At 43.0% G+C, this 24,524-nt stretch overlaps 1 protein-coding gene across 1 annotated transcript in view; it reads left to right on the top strand.

Moving 5' to 3' along the window:
* The window catches only part of LOC135195361 (spliceosome-associated protein CWC27 homolog), a 50,519-nt gene that overhangs the window by 10,999 nt on the left and 14,996 nt on the right, over nucleotides 1-24,524 (top strand). The window contains exons 2-3 of the mRNA XM_064221622.1: nucleotides 13,260-13,469; nucleotides 14,287-14,490. Of these exons, the coding sequence (XP_064077692.1) occupies nucleotides 13,260-13,469; nucleotides 14,287-14,490 (414 nt within the window). The remainder of the gene's footprint in view (nucleotides 1-13,259; nucleotides 13,470-14,286; nucleotides 14,491-24,524) is intronic.

Genomic DNA, 24,524 nt, shown 5'->3' with positions numbered 1-24,524 from the left:
TTATTGGAGGTGCAATTCAGTATTTGCATCCCACTATTTAAAGGATGTTGATAACATACGATAAATGTTTCGCTCTTGGACCTTATGTATCAGCGGATACTATGCTGGGAAATGGAGCAGACGCTGATCCTTAAATTTGTTTTTAAATAATAATTTTAATAATTAGTTTTGATATTGTTGTTGAGTTGTGGGTTGCTTGAAAGGATGTTCGGGGATGACTCCTTTCAATCGTAGTACTAACCCCAATGAGGATCAGGTGATCGGGATTAGTCGTGCTCTATGATCATGCCAATAGGCAAGGTGTTTTGTCATGTAAGTGGATAGGACCCCATTGACAAAGATCCTAAGGTTCTGAAGCGTAAGTGGGTAAGACCCCTGTAACAGACCCATCAAGAACTCTTAGCATGAGGTCACTACCTCGCTGAGGCTCTTGAAGCGATACGGGCTCCTAGGCAGTAGCCATGAAGTCTTTCGCTAACACAGGTAGGAATCAAGGTTTTTAATTTTATTACCTACAACATATGTGGTTTCCTGTCTATTTCAGTAGATTAGCTGTCTCTTACCCTCCGCCAAAGGTGGCCAATCAGAAAAAAATAAAGTATATATCTGACAGGTAAGTTGAATGCATAAAAATGTTATTGTCATGATACAATAAAGTTTTATGCATACTTACCTGGCAGATATATACGGTGTATGGCCCACCCGACCTCCCCTCAGGAGACAGGTGGAAGAGAAAATCTGTCTTAGAAAACGGGAATGATTCCTATTCCCGCCACCAGCGGCGGGGCGATAGATCACCTGACCTACCTGTAGAGTGTGCCGCGAAATTCGAATTTCTATCGGGGACGACGGAGTCTATAGCTAAGTATATATCTGCCAGGTAAGTATGCATAAAACTTTATTGTATCATGACAATAACATATTTCTGACAAGAGTCTCACGAATATCTCGTCCCTTATCTGCAAGAATTTGTTAGCAATGAGATGCTTACGTGCCCAGTGGAAGCCATGCTATACACCCTTTCTTTCTGGCTCCATGAAATGATCATTCTGTAAGGGGCAGTGGCCCATCCCTAGCTATTCGGAGATCTATTTTGTTCACTAGTAATGAATGCTGTGCCTAGCAACACCAGACATTGCCCAGGACTCTAGACCCTTCTCCTTAGGACTTATGGTGACTGCTCATTAGGTTGTGCAATCTTCAGGCTTATGATGGATAAATAAATATCTCAGCATACTCAAAAGGTATAAGCATTGAGGTTGAATGAGTGAGTGATTGGCTTCCTTTCGCCTCTCTCAGTCTTCTTACTTCTTGCAAGGCAGCAGATAGGTAGGGGTACTTGATGGAGGGTGTTGCAGGTAGACATTAGTTTGGCAACCTGTCTTAGAGATTTGGCTCTTATATTTAACAAAGGGATAGGCAGTGGTAGAGGCCATCATCTGTACTCATCAATTAATGATTGATCTAGATACTAGCTGCCTTCCAACCTATGTCACCATATCTTTAGGGCCTCACTTGATTTTCTGAAGTTTTCCCAGAGTGAAAGTTCACTTTTCTATTATTCTTGCATCCCATTGTCAGATTGTACAGGAGATTACTGGAGTTATCACTCCTTTACCACACACTCATGACCTGGAGCATATTTCTGTGTGAAGATTCAACTCCTATATAAAAAGCTTTGGTTTGTATACGTACCTACAAAAAATACAAATTTCTGTACAAATTGTGGTTTTTGTTTTAAAACAAATTTAAATTTTCATACATTCAACTTACCTGTCAGATATATACATAGCTATCGACTCCGTCGTCCCCGACAGAAATTCAAATTTCGCGGCACTCGCTACAGGTAGGTCAGGTGTATCTACCGCCCTGCTCTGGGTGGCAGGACTAGGAACTATTCCCGTTTTCTAATCAGATTCTCTCTGTCGCCGGTGGTATCAACATTGTTGTTACTTCCTCCTGACTAGAATTCGTTTTTTCGCAACGCTTTTGATCATCTCTCGCTGATATTTGGTGACGTACTTGGATCGTTTGTTTGGCATTCGCTATCGTGGACTGTTTTTTGGACTTGGTTTTTGGAATTCGTGAATATGTCTGACTCTAGTGTTAGTTTCAGAGTGTGTGTGAATGAGGGCGTAAGGTGAGGATTCCGAAAGCTTCGGTAGATCCTCATACTACTTGTAGTGGTTGTAGAATGGGTTTGAATGCTCGATTGAGAATAACGTGTAAACGGGAGTTGTGAGAAATTGAGTGCACAAAGGAGTGGAAGAATCTAACTTTTCTTTAACTTGAAGAAGTTAGAGAAGAATAGAGAGAGGTAAGGGGCTTCTTTATAAAAACCCGCAGCAATTGTCCCTACAATCTCATGATTTACTGTCTAGTTCTGTAGCTTCTTCCTCTGATAATCATGCCCATTCTGTTTCAGCCCGTTCACAATTGCTAATCCCTCTAGTTCTGCTTCGGAAATAGCGGAACTCAGAGCTTCCCTTCAGAAAATGCAGGAAAAAATGGCAGCATTGGAAGGTAAGGAAAGTGAATGTGGTTTCGCTAGTGATATTAGTGTCCCCAGTGTATGGAGGGGGCTTGCTGGTCGTCTCTGCGACGCTCCCACCAGGCCTAGACCTCTTCCAAGCTCCCTGGCCCGGAGGATAACGGAAAGTCGAAAGCCGTACGGGGGGTTGTGGAGAATCCCCAACGATTCAGGCAGGCGTCCCTTCGGCAGAATCTATCATATCACAAACTGCCAAGGACCCGCTATAGGAAAAGCGTCCTTCGAGAGTGCTTTTCGTCTTCTAGTTCGCCCTCATCCGAGAAGAGGATGGAAGGAGTCGAAACTTTCCCGTCCGCTGAAGAGGAGTATGAAAGAACATGAACTCAATTCTAGTCCCGAGCGCTTCTCTGAAGAAGGAGCGCCTTCGGTAATAAAGAAGGCTAGAATACATTCAGACTCTGGGTCTGGAGGAGATCCTAGAGCGCCTTCCAGATCTCCCTCTCCTTGGGATTCGAAAGATTCCTCAACCAGGAAAATTTTAATGAATATGCAAGAACAATTAGCCTCATTAGTAGGAGCTCTATATAAGGAGCCTACTCGTAACCGAAGGATGATAGGCTTCCTATTAAAAGATCTAAATACCGATCTCCTGTCGGGCGCGACGCACCCTACAGGGGAGTTGTCGCACAAGCGGCCATCTCTGGGGGGAGCAATGCGTTAGACAGGAGAGAAGTAAGAAAGGAAGTTACTCCTGTCAAGAGTGCGGCTCCACCCAGGAGCCAGGCTCCGAGTAGGCGCAAAGAGCCAGAGTATGCAGTACAACATTCAAGATTTTCAACCAAGCGCCAAGAGTTAACTGAAGAAGAAGATCCTGTTAGGAGTAGAGCGCTTGTTAAACGGAAAGCGCCTACCGGGATCAATACTCCTACTAAACACCATACGCATTCCAAGGATCAGGAGTATTTTGGAGCGACGTACTCCTGCCAGGCGCCAGAGTCTTCGGCTCGTCTTCTCCAGGGCCAGGAGTACCTCTGAAAATTATACTCCTCCCAGGCGCCAGGAGTATTCTGAACTTAATACTCCTCCCAGCGCCAGGAGTATTCCGAACCTTATACTCCTCCCAGGCGCCAGGAGTATTCTGAACTTAATACTCCTCCCGGCGCCAGGGAGTATTCGGAGAAGATGCGCCTACCAGAATCCAGGAGAGTATTCGAGGCGCGCTGCGCCTGCCAAGCGCCAGGAGTATTCCAAACACGTTACTCCTTCCAGGCGAGATACTCCTGCTGTACACCAGGCGCATTCCTTGTATGAAGAGCCTGACATCCGACAGGAGTCATCCAAGCATCAATCTTTTTAGCAAAGAGAGAGTAACTCTTAGCCCCTCTTCAATTAGGAGTGCTTCTTCAGAAAGAAAGAGAGTAAGGGAAGAAACAGAAGAAAGAAGGGAGCCTCTCCTTCCGAGCCTATGAACCCAGAAGATGCCTCGGAGGATGAAATGAAGGAAGGGATTTTTCAATAATTACAAAGTTCTTTCGTCCCTTCTCTTGGAAGAATATGGAGACTCGTTAACGCCAGCCGCTCCTCCTTCTCCACTCTCTGTTCTCGAGCACGAAAACACACAAGTCTTCTCTTTCCTAAAAATGAAGCCTGCTATATCTATGAGGAGGGCGCTTCAATCTCTTGACTCCTGGTTCAAGAAAAAGAAGGAGTTTGGAAGGACGGTCTTTTGTATTGCCTCCCGCTAAACTTACAGGGAGGAGAGGCATTTGGTACGAAACGGGAGAAATATGGGATTGTCTCTGCCCGTTTTCAGCTGAATCAGACTTCTCGAGTTTAGTAGATTCATCGAGAAGACACGCCTTGAATGCAGCAAAAGTAACATGGGGGCTTTCGAAACGGACCACCTCCTCAAAGGGCTTTTTCAGACTTTAGAAGTTTTTAACTTCTTAGATTGGTCCCTTGGGGTTCTTGCCAAGAAGTCTCATGAAAAGGAACAACTGGACCCAGAAACCCTAAATAGCATCCTCACATGCATTGATAAGGCTGTTCAGGATGGATCGGCTGAAGTATGCTCCCTCTTTGGTGCAGGAGTTTTAAAAGAAGAGGGCGGTTCACAGTGCTTTCCCCTCACGAAGGCCGTCTCTCCTTCGCAAAGAGCCGCCTTATTGTTTGCGCCTCTCTCAGAACATCTTTTTCCCTCGCAGTTGGTGAAGGATATTGCTCATTCGCTGACTGAAAAGGCCACCCAGGATCTCCTTAGACAATCCTCAAGGAAAAATAGGCCTGTGGCCAGTGAGGAAAAGAAAGTGGCTCGTCCAGCTCAGCAGCAGCCCTTTCGAGGAGGCCTTCCAGCTAGATCTATCGCCAGAGGAGGAAGTCAACCGAAAAAAAGGGGCAGGTCTTCCTTCCGTCCCTTTAAGAAAGGAAAGTGAGAATTCTGTCCTCCAGACACCTGTAGGAGCTAGGTTACATTTCTTTGCGAAAGACTGGGAAGACATAGGATCGAATCCTTGGACGATGTCGATCATCAAGAAGGGTTATCTCATCCCATTAAAGGACATTCCTCCCTTGACAACATCACCGAGGGAATTGTCCGCCAGATACAGGGGACCCTGTTTCTGATGGATACTCTCGTCAGATGGGGGTGGAACAGATGTGGGACAAAAGAGCAATAGAGCTAGTGCTGGATTGCAGCTCCCCGGGTTTTGGTTTTACAAATCGCCTTGTTTCTTGTAGCAAAAGCCTCGGGGATGGCGAGACCGGAGTTAACTCGGATGTAAGTGCGCTGAACAAATTCGTAAAACAACAGAAGTTCAGCATGGGTGGAAACGTCTGCTTCAGTCCTTGCAGCACTGCGGTCAAGGAGATTGGATGGCGTCCCTAGACCTTCAGGACGCATATTTCCACATCCCGATCCACCATTCGTCGAGGAAGTACCTTCGATTTATGTTCGAGGGAAGAATCTATCAGTTCAGGGCCCTGTGTTTCGGCCTTTCCACGGCTCCTCAAGTCCTTCACGGACGTGATGAAAAAATGTATCAAGACATTTACATTTGAAAGGGATAAAACGTCTCCCTGTACCTGGACGACTGGCTCATCAGAGCCAGGTCTCAAAAGCAGTGTTTGGAGGACCTGTCAACACACTGGAATTGACAAAATCATTGGGATTGATCGTGAACCTTGAGAAGTCTCAGATGATCCCCAGCCAGAACGTGGTTTATCTGGGGATTCAGATGGATTCTCGGGGTTTTCGAGTTTTTCCCTCTCAAGAGAGAATAAAGAAAGGCTGTGCCCACAGTATCGAACTTCTTAGGGAAAGAGCGCACTTCAGCGAGGGAATGGCTGAGCCTTCTGGGGACACCCTTTCCTCGCTCGAACAGTTCTTCTCCTAGGAAGACTACATCTTCGTCCGCTTCAGTTCTTCCTGAGAAGAAGTTGGAGTTGGAAGACAGGACAGCTCTCGGACACATTTCCAATCTCGGAGGAAATAAAAAATCATTTAAGTGGTGGTTGATTCCCTTAAAAGAAACAAAGGAGTGTCCCTGCAAGTACGGAACCCAAGCCTGACATGTTCTCAGACGCGTCGGAGTCGGGCTGGGGTGCACATTGGGATCCAAAGAAGTGTCAGGCACCTGGTCGGCAGAACAGGTTGTCATGGCACATAAATTGCAAGGAGCTTTTTTAGCAATTCACCTTGCGCTAAAGAGCTTCGAACACATAGTCAGAGGCAAGGTCGTACAGATAAACTTCAGACAATAACGACAGCTCTGGCTTATGTCAAGAAACAAGGAGGGACTCACTCTTTCGCTCTGTACGAGCTGGCAAGAGATCTGTTGATTTGGGCGAACCAAAGGAAGGTAGTTCTTTTTCTAACGAGGTTTGTCCAAGGGGAGAGGAATGTGCAGAGCGGACAGACTGAGCAGGAGGTTCCAGGTCCTTCCCACAGAATGGACACTCCACTCAGAAGTCTGTCAGAGCCTTTGGCTCCTTTGGGGGAAGCCTCAAATAGATCTTTTCGCCACATTCCTCTCCAAAAGGATAGATACATTTTGTGCCCTGGTGGAAGATCCCCAGGCTTATGCAACAGACGCCTTCCTCCTGGGCTGGTCAGGGATAGAGTTTACGCTTTTTCCTCCCGTTCAAGATACCTGGGGAAGTAGTCAGAAAATTCGTTTGGCATCCGAAGGAACCAAAATGACTCTGATTGCTCCGTATTGGCCAGCTCAAATTTGGTTCACAGAGGTGATGGAGTGGACAGTGGACTTCCCCAGATCTCTTCCAAACAGAATAGATCTGCTCAAACAACCCCACTTCGAGAGGTACCATCAAAATCTACCCGCTTCTTGCTCTGACTGCCTTTCGACTATCAAAAGACTTGTCAGAGCGAGAGGGTTTTTCTCGCCAGGCAGCAAGCGCAATTGCTAGAGCCCGCAGATCATCTACTAGGCGAGTGTACCAATCGAAGTGGGAAGTTTTCAGAAGCTGGTGCAGGTCGAAGAAGCTGTCCTCTTCCAGTACCTCTGTGACCGAAATTGCGGATTTCCTTCTGTTTCTTAGAGAAAAGTCGCATCTCTCTGTACCGACTATTAAGGGGTACAAGAGTATGCTGTCAGCAGTCTTTAGAAACAAGGGATTAGATCTAACGAATGATAAGGATTTGCACGACCTCATTCGTTCCTTCGAAACATCAAAGTCGCTTGAACCTAAGGTTCCAAGCTGGAACTTAGATGTGGTTCTTAAATTTCTATCCTCCGAAGAATTCGAACCACTACACACTGCTTCTTTTCGTAATATCACTAGAAAGTGTTTTTTTTGTTTCTGATGTCTCTGCAACGGCAAAAAAGGTCAGTGAGTTGCACGCCCTTGAATCACGAGTTGGCTTCAAAGGAGACTCTGCAATTTGTTCATTTCAGTCTCTCTTTCTTGCCAAAAACGAAAACCCTTCGAATCCTGGCCTTACCTTACCTTACAGACCTTACATCTTGTTCGGGTTGCCCCAGGTCCCTCAGTGTGAGGCACCTCTAATGTCTACCAGAGAGTTGCCTAGTACATCTTCCGGTATGCATCTTCCAATCTTGGATGGTCTGGGATGCAGTTTAGATATTTGTCGAGCTTATTCTTAAACACATCTACGCTCACTCCTGATATATTCCTCAGATGAGCTGGCAACGCATTGAATAGGTCGCTGCATTATAGATTGCTGGTGCGTAGTGGATTAATGTCCTGTGTGCTTTCCTTATTTTTCCTGGTATAGTAGTTTTGGGCACTATTAATCTACCTCTGCTTGCTCTTTCTGATATTTTTAGTTCCATGATATTTTCTGCTATTCCTTCTATCTGTTTTCCATGCCTGAATTATCATGTAGCGTCTCTTTCCATTTCTTTCCTTTAGACTATATAATTTTAAGAAATTGTAGTCTTTCCCAGTAGTCTAGGTCCATTAACTTCTTCTATTCTAGCTGTAAAGGACCTTTGTACACTCTCTATTTGTGCAATATCCTTTTGATAGTGTGGGTACCATATCATATTGCAATATTCAAGTGGACTACGAACATATGTTTATAAAGCATAATCATGTGTTCAGCTTTTCTTGTTTTGAAGTGCCGTAACAACATTCCATTTTTTGCTTTACATTTTGCCAACAGAGTTGCTATTTGATCATTGCATAACATGTTCCTATTCATCATCACACCAAGGTCTTTAACTGCTTCCTTATTTGTGATGGTTCTCATTATTAGGTCCCTTATATGCATGTAGCTTTCTTTCTCTGTCTCCATAATTTATTGATTCAAATTTATCAGAGTTAAATACCATCCTATTTACCTCTGCCCAATCATACTATTTGTTAAGGTCTCTTTGTAGAGCGTTCCTATCTTCATCACAAGTAATTTCTCTACTTATTCTTGTGTCATCTGCGAAACTACTCACTACCGAATCCTTAACATTATTGTCTATGTCTTCAATCATAATAACAAACAGTATTGCAGCTAACACCGTACCTTGCGGCACACCGGATATTACCTTGGCTTCATCCGATTTCTCGTCGTTTGCAATAACTATCTGTTTTCTGTTGTGTAAAAATTCTTTTAACCATCTTCCTACTTTATCCACGATATTGTGTTTTCTAATTTTCTTCGCTAATATATTATGGTCTACTTTATCAAAAGCTTTGCAAAGTCTAAATAAACCACATCTGTTTCATTTCCCGCTTTTCATATTTTTGAATATGTTTTCACGGTGGACTAACAGTTGGGTTTGTGTACTTTTTCCGGGTACGAAACCATGTTGTCCTTTATTAAACAAATTATTTTTTATTAAATGTTTCATAATATTTTTCTTCATTACCCTTTCATACACTTTCATATTTTTATGATGTTAGACTCACAGGCCTATAATTACTTGCCTCTAGTCTTGATCCACTTTTGAAAGTAGGGGTAATATATGCTAATTTGTGCTCATCATATATCTTTGCCTGTATCTACACTGTCTTAATAATATTGCAAGTGGCTTTGCGATAGAATGAACTACTTTCTTTAACAAAATAGCAAGGAATTCCATCAGGCCCTGCAGCAGCTCCATTTTTAATTTCATTAACTGCCTGCACAATATCAGCTTCATTAATATCTATGTCAGCTAAATATTCACTATTTTCATCCCTTACTTCTATATCATTATCTTCATTATCTATTCTAGGGGTGAATTCTCTCTTATATCGTTCTGCCAGTATGTTGCAAATTTCCTTTTTTCATTCGTTAATCTCCCTTCAATTCTCAGAGGGCCTATTTCTATTCTTCTTTTATTCATCTTCTTCGCATATGAGTATAATAGTTTGGGGTTTGCTTGATATTTAATAGGGTTTTTTCTTCCAAGTCCCGTTTTTTCATTTTCTTTTGATTGTATAATCTTTTGTTCTGCATTTTCTATCTTACTTTTTAGTTCTATAACTTTCCATGCATTTTTTTCTTTTGCAAGACCTTTTTTCCACTTTCTGATTTTCTGGAACAAGATCCTTCTGTCTCTTGGTATGCATGAATGATGTTTACTTTTCTTCTTCGGTATATATTTTTTCCACTATTATCTCCAATATTTTATATAATATCTCCGTATTTACCCTTATGTCATCACTTACGAAAATGTTATCCCAATCTTTGTTTAATTCTTCATTAATTTTCTCTGACCATTTTATATTTTTACTGTAGAAGTTGTATTTTCCATATCCTTCCCACTTTTTCATTTCTTGCTTATCTCTATTTTCACTTGCTTTGGAATGAACTGTTAATTCTATGACATTATGGTCTGAAATACTCGCATTATAAACTATTATTTCTTTAACATCAATTCATCTCGTTCACAAATACTAGGTCTAAAGTATTTTCCTTTCTTGTTGGCAGGTGATTTATTTGTTGAATGTTGTATTCTAGTAGCATATCTAATAGCTTTTCAAATTGCCTCTTATCTTCTGCACTACTATTACTCTCTTTTTTATATGTATAAGTATAACACCACAATCTCCTATTCGTTCTTTCCATTCTACGAAAGGAAAGTTGAAGTCACCAGTATAGGAGAATAGTCCAGTCCCTTTTGATTTCTACATATATCATCCAATTTTTCAATTATTAAGTCAAACTCTTTAGTATTAGGAGGTCTATATATTACTATGTTCATCAATTTTTCAGATTCAATTTCTACCGCTATTAGTTCACATTCTGAGTTACTATATTTCTCATATATTTTTCCTTGTTTTTTGTCTTTCCCATATATTGCGGTTCCCCTTGATTCCTATTTTTTCTATCTGATCTATAAGTTTGGAACCCTTTTTTTTATTTGATCATCATTCCCAGTCTCTTGGGAATACCAGGTTTTCACTTATAGTTCATTATATCTATTTTCTTTTCATTTTGGGTTAGTTCTTCTAAGTACTCTATTTTTCTTTTTGAGTTACTCGTAACTAAACCCTGCGCATTCATCACTATGATGGTTTTGCGTGTTTTCTCCTTCATTTAATACTGGTAGTAATAAGGATTTTCATGTCTATTTCCTGTTGGTATGTTGTTCTTTTTTTCATTTCCAGAAATTCTGACATTAAAAAATCCAACTTTTCCATAATATTTGATCTTCCTTCATCATATAATTATTAATTTTGTGTCTGAATCTGCAATTTTCTCCGTTTCTGCAATATCCTCTTGCATAATAAATACAGTTATTATCTCTTGAGTAGAATTTCGGAGCTGATGCTTTGAAATTTTTTGCTGACACCTCTGCATATCTCATTGGTGGTTTGCTTTTCTCTTTTACCTGATATTCTTGATTTCTCTTTATTTTGGTTTCTTTCTTATTTTGGATTTTATTACTTGGTTGGTTATTTATTTGATTATGATTCATGGCTACAGGGTGCATATATTTGCATTTTTTGTCGAAGTTACATCCTTTTCCTTCTTTTAGGTTTTACATATTTTTTTGGGATGCAGATCTCTGCAATCACCCCCTACCCCTCCATCAATAAGTATGCACATTTACCATATATTTCATAGTTTTGACATATCTTAGGATGTTTGTAGTAACATCTTTCTCCAAATCTGCAATTCCCTCTTTTCAAAAGGTTGCAGATTTTTGTCTTTCTTGTCTATTTTTTTTCCTCTTTCCCGTCATTATATAGATCTGGGTAGAGCCTCTTCGGGATTTGCTTTTCTGTTGTCATATCGTAATTTATTTCTTCGTAGGTATGCTGCTTTATGCCTCATATGTAGTATCAATGAGTATCTCTGCATCCATACTTTTATCTTGTTCTTTGTTTTTCCTTATTTTTTTCTGTCATTTCATTTTTGTTTACTTCTCTTCCGTTTTCCTCTTCTTCTTTTTCTTCTTCTTCTTCTCTTTCTCCCCTTCTTCATCCTCAACTATTTGTACATTCAATCTTGATTTAATAACATTGTCTATCCATGATAGACATGTTGAACAAAAAATTCTTGTATCTTTTCTCAAATCTTGTATTACCTCAGCACACGTGGTGGATGGGTCGGAATGTTGCATGCAGCACATTTTCTGATTAGGTTTTGTGGATTGACTATGCTATACCAAACTTACACAGTTTGCATGCTTTTGGCATTCTTTTTGTTCCAATAAAATGCATCAATTAGGATATTCACAAGATTCACCTTATTCATTTTCTTTGTCGGAATATGTTGGTTTATGTATATTTTCTTTATGAGTCTCTTGACCACTTGGATTTTATTTGGAACTTCTTCAATTATTTTCAAGATGTTTTCATTAGATTTGTTCCAGGAGCTTCGAGGTGAAAGGACTTTCTAGTTTGGTGGGCAGAGAGGCAGAAAGATCCCTTTGCCCAGTTAGAGCTCTAAAATTTTATCTGGACAGGAAGAAGCAGTTGGGGGGTTCGCAAAAAGGTCTTTGGTGCTCAGTAAAAGACCCCAAGAGAGCAATGTCCAAGAACGCCTTAGCCTTCTTTGTTAGAAGTGTTATGTTATTATGGAAGCTCATAAGAATTGTCCAGATGATTCTTTTAATCTTTTAAGAGTGAGAGCCCACGAAGTTAGGGCAATCGCAACCTCTGTGGCGTTCCAAAGAAATATGTCACTCAAAAACATTTTGGACGCAACTTATTGTAGATGCAACTCTGTGTTTTGCATCTCATTATTTAAAAGACGTGCGAGTTACGTATGAGAAATGTTTTTCTTTAGGTCCGTTTGTGTCAGCACAGACGGTTCTGGGTAAAGGAGAGAGCACCGATCCTTAAATTGTGTACGTAACCCTCTTGTCGGATGTGTTCTCGTGTTTCCTGTGCATGGGAGTGTCAGTTGTCGCACTAGCGGCCTTCACTTCGCTTCATTTGGAAATCGAGTGACAGCTGACTATTAGAGGGGTACAAAATTTTTTATTTTTGTAGTAGAGTTTCGAGTTTGTTGGTTTGTTTGCTAAGAGTTTGGGGATAACTCTTGGCAATCTTAGAACTAACACGGGTTAGGATCGGGTGATCGGGATCGGTTGTGTGCTCCTTAAATAAAGGCGTGTTGTCATATAAGCGGATGTGCTCCCATTGACAAACGCCAGTTAGGTTCTGTCGAGTAAGTGAATAGACCCCATCGACAGATTCCACAAGAACTCTTGGCCACAGATCCACTATCTCGCTAAGGCTCTTGAGATGAAGCAGACTCCTGGGCAGTAGCCTCGAAGTCTTTAATAAGGTAGGAACTAAGGTTTATTTATACCTACAACATATGTTGTTTACCTGTCTAGTCAGTTAGTTAGCTGTCTCTTGCCCTCCACCAAAGGGTGTCAATCAGCTATGTATATATCTGACAGGTAAGTTGAATGTATGAAATGATATTGTTATGATACAATAAAGTTTCATACATACTTACCTGGCAGATATATACAATTGAAGACCCACCCAGCCTCCCCGCAGGAGACAGGTGGAAGAGAGAATCTGATTAGAAAACGGGAATAGTTCCTAGTCCTGCCACCCAGAGCAAGGGCCGTAGATCACCTGACCTACCTGTAGCGAGTGCCCGCGAAATTTGAATTTCTGTCCGGGGACGACGGAGTCCGATAGCTATGTATATATCTGCCAGGTAAGTATGTATGAAACTTTATTGTATCATAACAATATCATATTTATGTGGTGGACTAGTTATGAAGTTCAATTCTTTTCATAATTAAGTGTTGATTTCATTTATTGAGTTAGATAAAATAATAACTTAATTATCACTGTAATTTATGCCATTTTCTTTCATTTTGATGTTAATTTGCAGGTCCTCCTAGTTACAAGTGCTGGCGATTTCGACATTGAATTGTGGTCTCGAGAGGCTCCTAAGGCCTGTCAGAATTTTGTCCAGCTATGCTTAGAGGGATACTATAATGGAACAATATTTCACAGAGTTGTTCCTGGTTTTATTGTCCAGGGTGGCGACCCCACTGGTACAGGGGAGGGAGGAGAGTCAGTCTATGGGAAGCCTTTTAGGGTGAGTATCAGTTTGGGTTATTTTTCTCATTTCCTGATCAATTGTATCAGATTTCTGATAGTCATGAAGATTTCAAGCAGAAATTTAAGATTCATCTTTACATTTTGTGTTTTCCAGTATATTTTTTGTGTTAAATTGTTTTAAGTTCAGTCTCTTTTTATTAATTTTATAATGAGTATTATTTTGTAATTTTGTAGTTCCCTGTTGGGGGTTAGTGCCATCAGTGCACTTTAAGGTTCATTGCGGCATCCCTTCAGCCCCTAGTTGCAACCCCTTTCATTCCTGTTACTGTACCTCCTCTCATATTCATTCTTCCATCGTACTTTCCACCTTCGTCTAACAATTGTTTCATAGTGCAACTGTGAGGTTTTCCTCCTGTTACACCTTTGTAACCTTCAACTTCCAATTTTCCTTTCGGCCCTGAGTGACCTCATAGGTCCCAGTGCTTGGCCTTTGACCTAAATTGTATGTTCTATTCTCATTATGTACTTATATGTATACAGTCAGTCCCCAGGTTACATCAGGTTCGGGTTACATTGTTCCAGAATTACAGCGCTTACCTCATGGCACTGTTTTACCACAATTTTCAGCACTGTAAGCGTATTTACGGTGCCATTACCCGCTTTCTGGTGCTGTAACCCGAACTTATGATGCTTACCATGCTGTAACAGTGCTGTAAGTGCTGTTTATTCCCATTATAATTATGATGTTTCGGGAGGCGATTTTCAGTTTACAGCACCCTGCCGGGAATGTGACCCCCGTCGTAACACAGTGACTGCCTGTACTTTGTTTAATGGAGGATATGCTCGTATTCCAGGATGAATTCCATTCCCGACTCCGTTTCGTGCGCCGAGGCTTGGTTGCCGCCATGGCCAATGCTGGTCCCAATGATAATGGGTCTCAATTTTTCTTCACTCTTGGTCCCTGCCCAGAACTTCAAAACAAGCATACAGTTTTTGGTAAAATCACTGGTGATACTATTTACAATTTACCAAGATTTGAGGAAGGTGAAATTGGGAAGGTTAGTGCTGAGATTGTTACCTGTTATTGTATTTGATATTAATAGAATTGGCTTAATTATTGTGTTTGTTATTAATAGAATTATTTTGAGTTTTTACTAGTACTACTTGTAAATAGGATCAAGAGTGAAGCTTGTTAACAAATTAATTTTCTTCATCCAAGCCTTGAGAACTATATATTAATAAACATTACCTTAATATAATTTATCTAGCCCTAAATCCCCAAAAACCGCACCAAAATTTACCACATTGGCAACCCTGTTACCTCCTATTCTGTCCGCCAGTTGGCAACACTGTCGTTGACAGATACGAAAAACCTTCCCTCAAATCAGTTGTTAACGAGCGCCCGTGTTGTTTACATCACGGCCGCTCTTTATAAATTTCCTTAAACATTTTTGTGCCTTTAAAGCTTTCATTATTTGTTAAATGAGACTTTATATGAATTACCACTCACGCATTACATCACGAAATAGTGAATTAACTTTGATTTCTGTAGTGGTTCTTATCTTAAATTACGAACTTTTGCGCGACCCGGAATTACTGACCTGTCCAATTCTACAATGGATTACCAAGAAATTACGATGCTTCCTTCTGCCAGCAACATCAGGAACTGCCCGTTTTGTGGACAAGGATGAGTAGCAGGGAGTATGAACCACATGACATTTGTAGCTCTTGTCGTGGACAGGTTTGTGACTTGACTTCTCGTTGTGACGTATGTAAGCCCTGGTCTGACGAGGATATGACTGCTTATATGAAACGCCAAACAATCTTGCAGCGTAAAAGATCGGTTAAGAGAAAAAGAAATCGATTGCTAGAACTGTATCTAACGAATTCTTTGACTTGGCGCTCATGATTCTGGCTCTTCGGTTTCGGTATCGTACGACTCCGACTCCGAATTAATTGATGCTTTGCCCCTGTACAACCGGTAATTAGTGAAGTTATTTCTGATGTAGATTCGAAGATTTTGGCAATGGAAACTACCTGGAAACAGAATTTTAAGAAATTACAGCTTAGTCTAGATAGAGATATTTCTGCTAAGTTTAACAATCTGTCAGAGAATTTTCAAGAAGCCTTTACTAGAATGTCTAACACACTTTTAGATTCATTTTCAGCTCCTCGTCAGGTACCTGTCGACAGCACCATGGGTAACGGTGCGACAGATACCCCGGCTTGTGAACCCCGTCGTGGCGAAGGCCTAGGGGGGATCCGGTCCGGGCAGGTGCCTAACGAATCTTTACCCAACGTGTCCCCTGTTAGTCCCGTAACAGTGCCAAAGGGCGCTTATTTAGGAGAAGGGGGGGAGGGATATTAGTGTCAGACCTAAGATAGCTAGTCGTCAGGATTTTACTTCAGAGGAAGTTTCTAAGTTAGGATCTGACGATGATGATGATGATGATGACGCGGATTCGTGTGATATTGATGTTTCCTCGAATGGATGTCATGATGTAGAATTCAAGAAACTTTTTGATTTAATTTTGAGTTTTCTTCCTCAGGCGAGGCCTAAAGAGCAGAAGCAGCCTCCACCTCGTTGTATTACAGAAGGGATTTTTTCTTGACGGTCCTTCCCGGTCACGGGAATTTTTTAAACTTTTGTTTTCCTTTGCCCAGAGGTTCGCGGAGAGTGAGGGCGGACGTTGCCGCTAAACTTTCGAAGGTGATCGGGGAAGGGAAGAGGAAGCTCTCTTCTCTTCTACGACACCGGAGAGGAGTTTACCAGGTGGCGGATGATTCTTCATTCTCTCGACCCCCCAAGCCAAATCCTGATTTTGTCCGACTTTCAAGTCAACCCTTGCCTTCTAAGGCTTCGGTCTCTGTCTCAATTGAAGATTTTATTGCTATGGAGGCTGTTATGAGCTCCTTACAAGAAGCTCAATCCCTCAATATGTGGTCCTCGGAGGCTTTTAATGTATATCAAGGACTCCGGGTTTGTTCCTCCTGATGCTCCTCTTTTTGAGAAATTCTGCTCATCCATTTGTCAATCGCTTCTGTACATCAGAACGAGCTTGCTGCTCAATGCAGGCCTTTCTTGTTTCTCTAAGGCGTAACCTGTATTTGTCGCAGTTACCCTCCTCTGTATCGGAGATTCAGAGAACCCGTCTGTGTCCTCTTCTCCTTTTGGCGATTTTCTTTTCGATATTTCTGTGCTTTCTGAGGTTTTGAAGGAACATCAAGGTGATGCCTCTTCCCAAGCTCACTGGGCCTTATCAAGAGCTTTTTCCTCTGGTCTTCCTCCCGTTCCTTCAAGGAGTAAGCGTAAGTTTAGGACCAGATCTGTACCTTCTGCTCCAGCCCAACAACCTCCTTCTGGCTCTTTTTTCCAGAGTACATCTCAGCTTGCTGGTGCCTCTTCTTCATCCTCTGGTGCTCACCCTTTGAAACGCGGGAGAGGTTCTTGGCGTGGCTCTAAGGGCAGAGAAAGAGCTTCAACCTCCAGGAGGACCTTCTTCTTCTTCTTCTTCTTCTTCCTTGTCTCTGCGTAAGAATTTTCGGAAGTAGGAGTCATCACCTCGCCTGGAGACCGCAGTAGGAGCTTGTCTCTCCCGCCATTGGTCAGCTTGGCAGGGGAGAGCGGTGGATGCTTGGGTGGTGGAGGTCCTGAAGGAAGGTTACGAGATCCCTTTTGTTTCCAGACCTCCACTTTCCAATCGTCCTCTCGAGTTCAGCAGTTATTCCCCTCACTCAATCAGGGGTCAAGCCTTGGAGGAAGGAGCTTTTCGGCCCTCTTGGAGAAGGATGCCATAGAGCGAGCTCCTCCTTCTCCCGGGTTTTACTCTCGGATGTTTGTAGTTCTAAAGGCCTCGGGTGCCTGGCGCCCCATCATAGATCTTTCGGTTTTGAACAAGTTCATTCTAAAGTCCAAGTTCAGGATGGAGACGGTCCAGACTGTTCTTTCATCCGTCAGGAGGGGCGGGGACTGGATGATTTGTTCCATCGATCTGCAGGTATGCTTCATCTGCCAAATCCCCATCCCATTCCAAGAAGCAGGACCTTACCTTCGGTTTTGTTTCATGGACTACGGGAGTTTTGTTTCCTTCCGACAGGTTCAAGACCCTTTGTTTCGGCCTCACCACTGCTCCACAGGTCTTTTCTCGGGTGATGGCTCCTGTTTCAGCTATTCTGCATCAGTTAAACGTAAGGATGCTTCGGTATCTGGACGATTGGCTAGTCCAGGCCGAATCTCTAGAGAAATGTCCTCCGGTCGAGGGAGATAGTTGTGTCTCTTTGTGTCGAGTTGGGCATTCGTGTCAACTTCGACAAGTCCAATCTAATCCCTTGCCAGATCATGACTTATCTGGGGATTGTTTTTTTTGAATTCCCAGATTTTGAGGGCTTCTCCCGCTCAGAAACAAACGGATAGACAAGCTTCTGAGTCTGATCGAAGAATTTTTGTCCTCCGTAACGCAGCCAGTTTCTCTTTGGAGGTCTCTCCTGGGCCGATTTGTCATCCCTCATCCAACTGGTTCCCGGCGGAGGTCGTCTCAGAATGAGGTCCCTTCAGTCGACACTTCGCCAGTCATGGGATTTCGTGTCCGAGGACACGATAGTCGCCTCTTCTCCACAATGTCAGAAGGATCTCCGGCGGTGGATGCAAGTTCACCGCCTCAAGTCAGGGACATCTCTTCTTTCGGTTCCTCCGGACCTAATGTTTTGGTCAGACGCCTCGGATCAAGGTTGGGGCGCACACCTGGCTCCGAAGCCGCTTCGGGCCTTTGGTTAGAGGAGGAGAGGAGCATGTCAAATAAACCTTGGAGGGAACTGAGGGCAGTGACCTAGGCATTCTTTCATTTCAGGAAACAACTGTTGGAGTCGGTTGTCGCGATCTTTGTCGACAACACCACAGCAGTCTCGTACTTGAGAAACCAAGGCGGCACACAGTCGGATCTTCTCACTCAAGAAGCCCGATCAATCCTGTGTTGGGCAGAAGACAGGGGGATTACGTTGGTCCCTCAGATTATCCTGGGCCATCACAACGTCTTAGCAGACGCCTTGTCGAGACCGAACGAAGTTCAGGGTCGGAGTGGACACTTTGCCAGGAAGTCTTCGACAGCCTCAGGAAGAAATGGCCTGTCACAGTCGATCTGTTTGCCACCCCACTGAATTTTCGGTGCCAGATATTCTTCGCACCCTTACCAGACTCCTCAGAGTGCCGGGACAGACTCTCTTTTGCAGGACTGGGAGGGACTTCAAGCCTATGCTTTTCCTCCGTTCTCTCTGGTGAGGTCAGTCCTCAACAAAGTGAGGGCAACCAAGCGTCTGGATCTCACCTTGATCGCCCCCTTCTGGCCACAGAAGGAGTGGTTTCCCGACCTTCTGGAAGCACTGGTGGAAACCCCCATTCGCCTGCCACAGAGACCAGATCTTCTCAAACAACCCCATTTTCATCGGTTCCATCAGAGGCTCCACATGCTTCATTTGTTTCATGCCATGGAGACTGTCAGGAGGTTCTCCAAGCACGAAGGGTTCTCCTCCAGAGTGGCGCGACAGTTGGCTCTTGCCAGGCGGCAATCAACCAGAGTAAATTATCAGGCTAAATGGTCGGTTTACAGACGTTGGTGTAAGTCTCAAGGACATTCAATTTCTAGACCTTCCTTACCGAAAGTAGCGGAGTTTTTAGTTCATTTACATCATGACAGGGCCCTGTCACCTTCGTGCATTAAGGGTTATAGGTCTATGCTTTCCTATGTTTTTAAGGCAAAGGCTTCCTGAGATCTCTTCAATCTCTTATGTCATTAGAGATTTACTTCGATCTTTTTTTTTTTCCCTATCTCGACCCAGGCCGCAGTGTTTGCCTCCGACATGGGACGTTAACAAAGTCCTTCAAGCCTTAAGGTTCCCTCCGTTTGAGCCTCTGAATTCTGCCAAATTTAGGGACCTCTCTTCTAAGACACTCTTCCTTGTCTCACTGGCTACAGCAAGAGGGTGGGTGAACTGCAAGCACTCTCTTTTCTGGTTGCCAGATCTGGACAAGACATGATTTTGTCATACCTTCCTGAATTTGTCGCAAAGACTGAATCGTCTGATAATCCCATTCCCAGGTCTTTTCGTACTGAAGTCGCTGGTCGACTTTGTTGGTAATTTAAATGAGGAATTAGTTCTTTGCCCTGTTAGGGCGCTCTCATGTTATTTACGCCGCACGAAGGATTCATTCAGGGTCGTCCCCGTCATCTGTTTGTTTCACCCCGAAATGTCAAGAGACCTATTTCAAAGAATGGTGTATCCTTTTTCTTAGAGATCTGATCGTTAAAACTGGTGGTTCGGCTGCTGGGGAAGACCAGACGCCGAGAGCACACAGTATTAGAGCAGTTGCTACATCAGTAGCTTTTATGAAGAACGTCTCGGTCGCCAAGGTGCTTGAGGCGGCGACTTGGCGTTCTAATTCTGTTTTTGCCTCTTTTTACTTGAGGGATATTTCTCTAGTTTTTCTAGGCGACCTTCGTTCTTTGGGCCCGTTGGTGATGGCAGGTACATGGTCGTCAGACAGGAGAATTAGGTAGTCTTCCTGTTTTACGTTTGGTTGCTACCTGTATATTATTCATTAATTTTTTGTTTTTGTTTTGTTGTATATATTTTTTGTTTTTGTATTATAACCCATGGCAGTTTTTGACGTAGTTATAATGGGAATTAGGCAGTTTGGTATTTAGGTGTTTTTGATGACAAGGACTGACTGCTTGGCAACTCATGCTGCTTCCATTTTCAGTGTGAAATGGTTCCAGCCACTGGGTTGTCGGCACTGGCGACTACGCTTCTCCCAGAGTCGATGCTGACCTAGGACTAGCCACTGGTTTCGCTTGTCCTGACGACTCCTGCTTCTTCCACTGTCCTGGACATGGGAATTAGTCGATGGATCGTCTGCTGTCATCTGGTGACTCGCTCACCATCTACTTTTTGTCTCACCTGTCTTCTCGGAGTCAGACACTCGTGTGAGATCAGGCGACATTTAGTAGCCCTGAGTTTCTTGTTGACGAAGTCGGGTTTCGTTGATACACCCCCGATGATCGCGTGTAACACGAGACCAGGTTGGACTGTCAGGCATTCGTCCTTCGGGACTGAATCGCCTTTTTGCTCCGCGCTCCTTTCTCTTGGCACCAGAAAGCTCGAGTTAGGAGTTGCTCATGAGCCGATTCGTTGCTGGCGACTTCGGGTTGCGTTGATACACCCCAAGGTTTGCTTAGCTTTGAATCGCCCAGACAGTCCAGACACTCATCCTTTAGGGAAAGAATAGTGCTTGATAGTCTTCAGGGTGCAGCCTTGCTGTCCGCAATTCGTCTGACTGGTCACCTGGTCGGGCACCTGACTTTAGTACAGACGGACTGACTATGCACTTACTCCTTGTCCTGTGCTACCGCAGTTGGTGGCATTATGATAGGAGACTTTGGAGTTGTTAGTATCTTTGACCTTGGGTTGAGTTTTGACTGCCTATGATATATATTTCTTTGTTTGTTTTCTCCTATTCTGTCCGAAAGGGGAAATTGTATTCAGATTCCCTCCTCCTTTTCAATGTGGTTAATCGGGCTAGATAAATTATATTAAGGTAATGTTTATTAATATGGAATTTTTATTCTAAAATTAATATTAATAATACTTACCTGTATAATTTATCTAGTCCCACCCATCCTAACCCCACGATCTGCCTATCACAACTGATTTGAGGGAAGGTTTTTCGTATCTGTCAACGACAGTGTTTGCCAACTGGCGGACAGAATAGGAGGTAACAGGGTTGCCAATGTGGTAAATTTTGGTGCGGTTTTTTTGGGGGATTTTAGGGCTAGATAAATTATACAGGTAAGTATTAATTAATTAATTTTAGAATAAAAATTCCATATTTTGGCATGATTATCAGCTCATTCTTAAAGGAAAAACACTTTACCTAGCATTCAATATCTGTGGGATTTTTCTGTGACATGTCCTACAGTTGACCTGAAAAAAGAGTGATCTGAGATTAAGCTTGTTAGTCACTGGCTCATCAAGGACAGACTCTGACATCAACTGATGATCTCTACCTAATGAAACAGTTCATGCTCTACTATTACCCAGTCTGAGCCACATTTCATGTAGGCTACTACCAAATCGGAACAACACACACAGCACAGCGACTAAACTGCAGAGGAACTTTGACCTTACAAGAGACAAACCTCATTTATCTTATGCATGACTCCACAAAACAGAATTAGCTAATTACTGAGTTTCAACTGTGGACGATTTATATAAAGTTGGTTGTTCTCATCAGGTTGTAACCATCATTATTTTGGAAATTGATGTTTTTACCATTCTGCAATGAGTCTGAGACAAGGCATTGTTATTTTCTGATGCAGGTTTTAGACAGTGGGCTCGTGTAGTGGCACAGTATTATCAGTGTTATGGAATACTTACTGTATTTTGTGCCATCCTTTAGAGATGAAGTCACCTCTCACCTTATTTCTCAATATTCAATTTTTCTTCCCAAAGATGCATCCCAAATTGACACTTAAAATGTACATTTAATGTATGCACTTACCTGGCAGGTATATATATAGCTATATTCTCTGTTCCACCTGGCAGAAATTTTCAAAACTCGCGGCAAACGCTAGTAACCTATTAGTAGTTCAGGCAACCACCACCCCGTTACCGTGGCGCTAGCGCTAGGAACCGTTCCCAATTGGGCCAGATTTTCTTCTGCCAGCCGAACCGGCAACATTGTTTGGTGGTTCCCTGCTAGATTTTCATTCTCGTTGCTGACTTTTCATGGATCTTTGGTATGTACTCGGAACGTTAGCTTGGCATTCGCTTTGGATTGTTCTTTAAAGATGTCTGATACTGGAAGTATGTTTAGAGTTTGTGTAAAAGAGGGGTGTAAGGTAAGGTTGCCGAAAGCTTCGGTCGACGCCCTCATACCATTTGTAAGAAGTGTAGAGAGAATGTGTGTACTTGGGAGAATAGGTGTTTTGAATGTGAGAATTTATCAGAGAAGGAGTGGAAGATATTTATGAAATATGTTGAAAGGTTAGAGAAAGATCGTGTAAGGAGATCTGTTTCTCGTAGTGAGAAGTCGAATTCTTCTAGCAAAAGAGTGAATGTATTTCCTCTCCAGCTCCTTCTAACGTAGAATTGGTTAGTTCCTTCTCCCCAGGTATCTCCTGCGCCCGCTGCTGTATCGGAGGAGGCGAACGATACACAGATTGTGAAGGTGTTCGCTGCCCTTGCGTCCATGGGCGACCAGATACAGCGACTTACGGATAAAGTTAGTGCTTTTGATGTCAGTGAAAGTGTAGTGGAGGGGGCGTCTGATCGTCTCTCTCGTGCTCCTAGACCTAGACCTCTGTCAAGCTCCCAGACCCAAGGGAGAAGGCATGTCGACAGTCGAAGGGAGGCGAGAGAGGTTTTGTCGCGGTCAGGCGTCCTTCGAACAGTCCTGTTGCAAGTTCCCAGGCTGTTGCAGTTCGCCGCAGAAAAACAGGCGTAACTGGGAAGTGTGCGTCCTCGGATGGTTCGACTTCTGAGCGGGAACGTCGGTATGCAGTTTGTGTCTCGCCCCCTCAAGAGGACTTTCAGGACATCGACCGCTCTCAAGAGACATGCTCAAGATCGTGAGGCTTGGAGTAGTCCCCTGAGTGTTTGTTCCCTCCTCGGAAGACGGGGACGCAGTTCCGATCAAGAGGAAGAGGATTATTAATAAACATTACCTTAATATAATTTATCTAGCCCTAAATCCCCAAAAACCGCACCAAAATTTACCACATTGGCAACCTGTTACCTCCTATTCTGTCCGCCAGTTGGCAACACTGTCGTTGACAGATACGAAAAAACCTTCCCTCAAATCAGTTGTTAACGAGTGCCCGTGTTGTTTACATCACGGCCGCTCTTTATAAATTTCCTTAAACATTTTTGTGCCTTTAAAGCTTTCATTATTTGTTAAATGAGACTTTATATGAATTACCACTCACGCATTACATCACGAAATAGTGAATTAACTTTGATTTCTGTAGTGGTTCTTATCTTAAATTACGAATTTTTGCGCGACCCGGAAACTACTGACCTGTCCAATTCTACAATGGATTACCAAGAAATTACGATGCGTTCATCCTGCCAGCAACATCAGGAACTACCCGGTTTGTGGGACAAGGATGAGTAGCAGGGAGTATGAACCACATGACATTTGTAGCTCTTGTCGTGGACAGGTTTGTGACTTGACTTCCTCGTTGTGACGTATGTAAGCCCTGAGCCTGTCGACGAGGATATGACTGCTTATATGAAACGCCAAACAATCTTGCAGCGTAAAAGATCGGTTAAGGAGAAAAAGAAATCGATTGCTAGAACTGTATCTAACGAATTCTTGACTTGGGCGCTCATGATTCTGGCTCTTCGTTTCGGTATCGTACGACTCCGACTCCGAATTAATTGATGCTTTGCCCCCTGTACAACCGGTAATTAGTGAAGTTATTTCTGATGTAGATTCGAAGATTTTGGCAATGGAAACTACCTGGAAACAGAATTTAAGAAATTACGCTTAGTCTCGATACGAGATATTTCTGCTAAGTTTAACAATCTGTCAGAGAATTTTCAAGAAGCCTTTACTAGAATGTCTAACACACTTTTAGATTCATTTTCAGCTCCTCGTCAGTACCTGTCGATCAGCACCATGGGTAACGTGCGACAGATACCCCGGCTTGTGAACCCCGTCGTGGCGAAGGCCTAGGGGGGATCCGGTCCGGGCAGGTGCCTAACGAATCTTTACCCAACGTGTCCCCTGTTAGTCCCGTAACAGTGCCAAAGGGCGCTTATTTAGGAGAAGGGGGAGGGATATTAGTGTCAGACCTAAGATAGCTAGTCGTCAGGATTTTACTTCAGAGGAAGTTTCTAAGTTAGGATCTGACGATGATGATGATGATGACGCGGATTCGTGTGATATTGATGTTTCCTCGAATGGATGTCATGATGTAGAATTCAAGAAACTTTTTGATTTAATTTTGAGTTTTCTTCCTCAGGCGAGGCCTAAAGAGCAGAAGCAGCCTCCGCCTCGTTGTATTACAGAAGGAGGATTTTTCTTTGACGGTCCTTC

Source organism: Macrobrachium nipponense, chromosome 16 (genome assembly GCF_015104395.2).
Source record: "Macrobrachium nipponense isolate FS-2020 chromosome 16, ASM1510439v2, whole genome shotgun sequence".
Lineage (NCBI taxonomy): Eukaryota > Metazoa > Arthropoda > Malacostraca > Decapoda > Palaemonidae > Macrobrachium > Macrobrachium nipponense.
The sequence above is the reverse complement of the archived record's forward strand: the minus strand, read 5'-3'. Positions and strand labels throughout refer to the sequence as shown.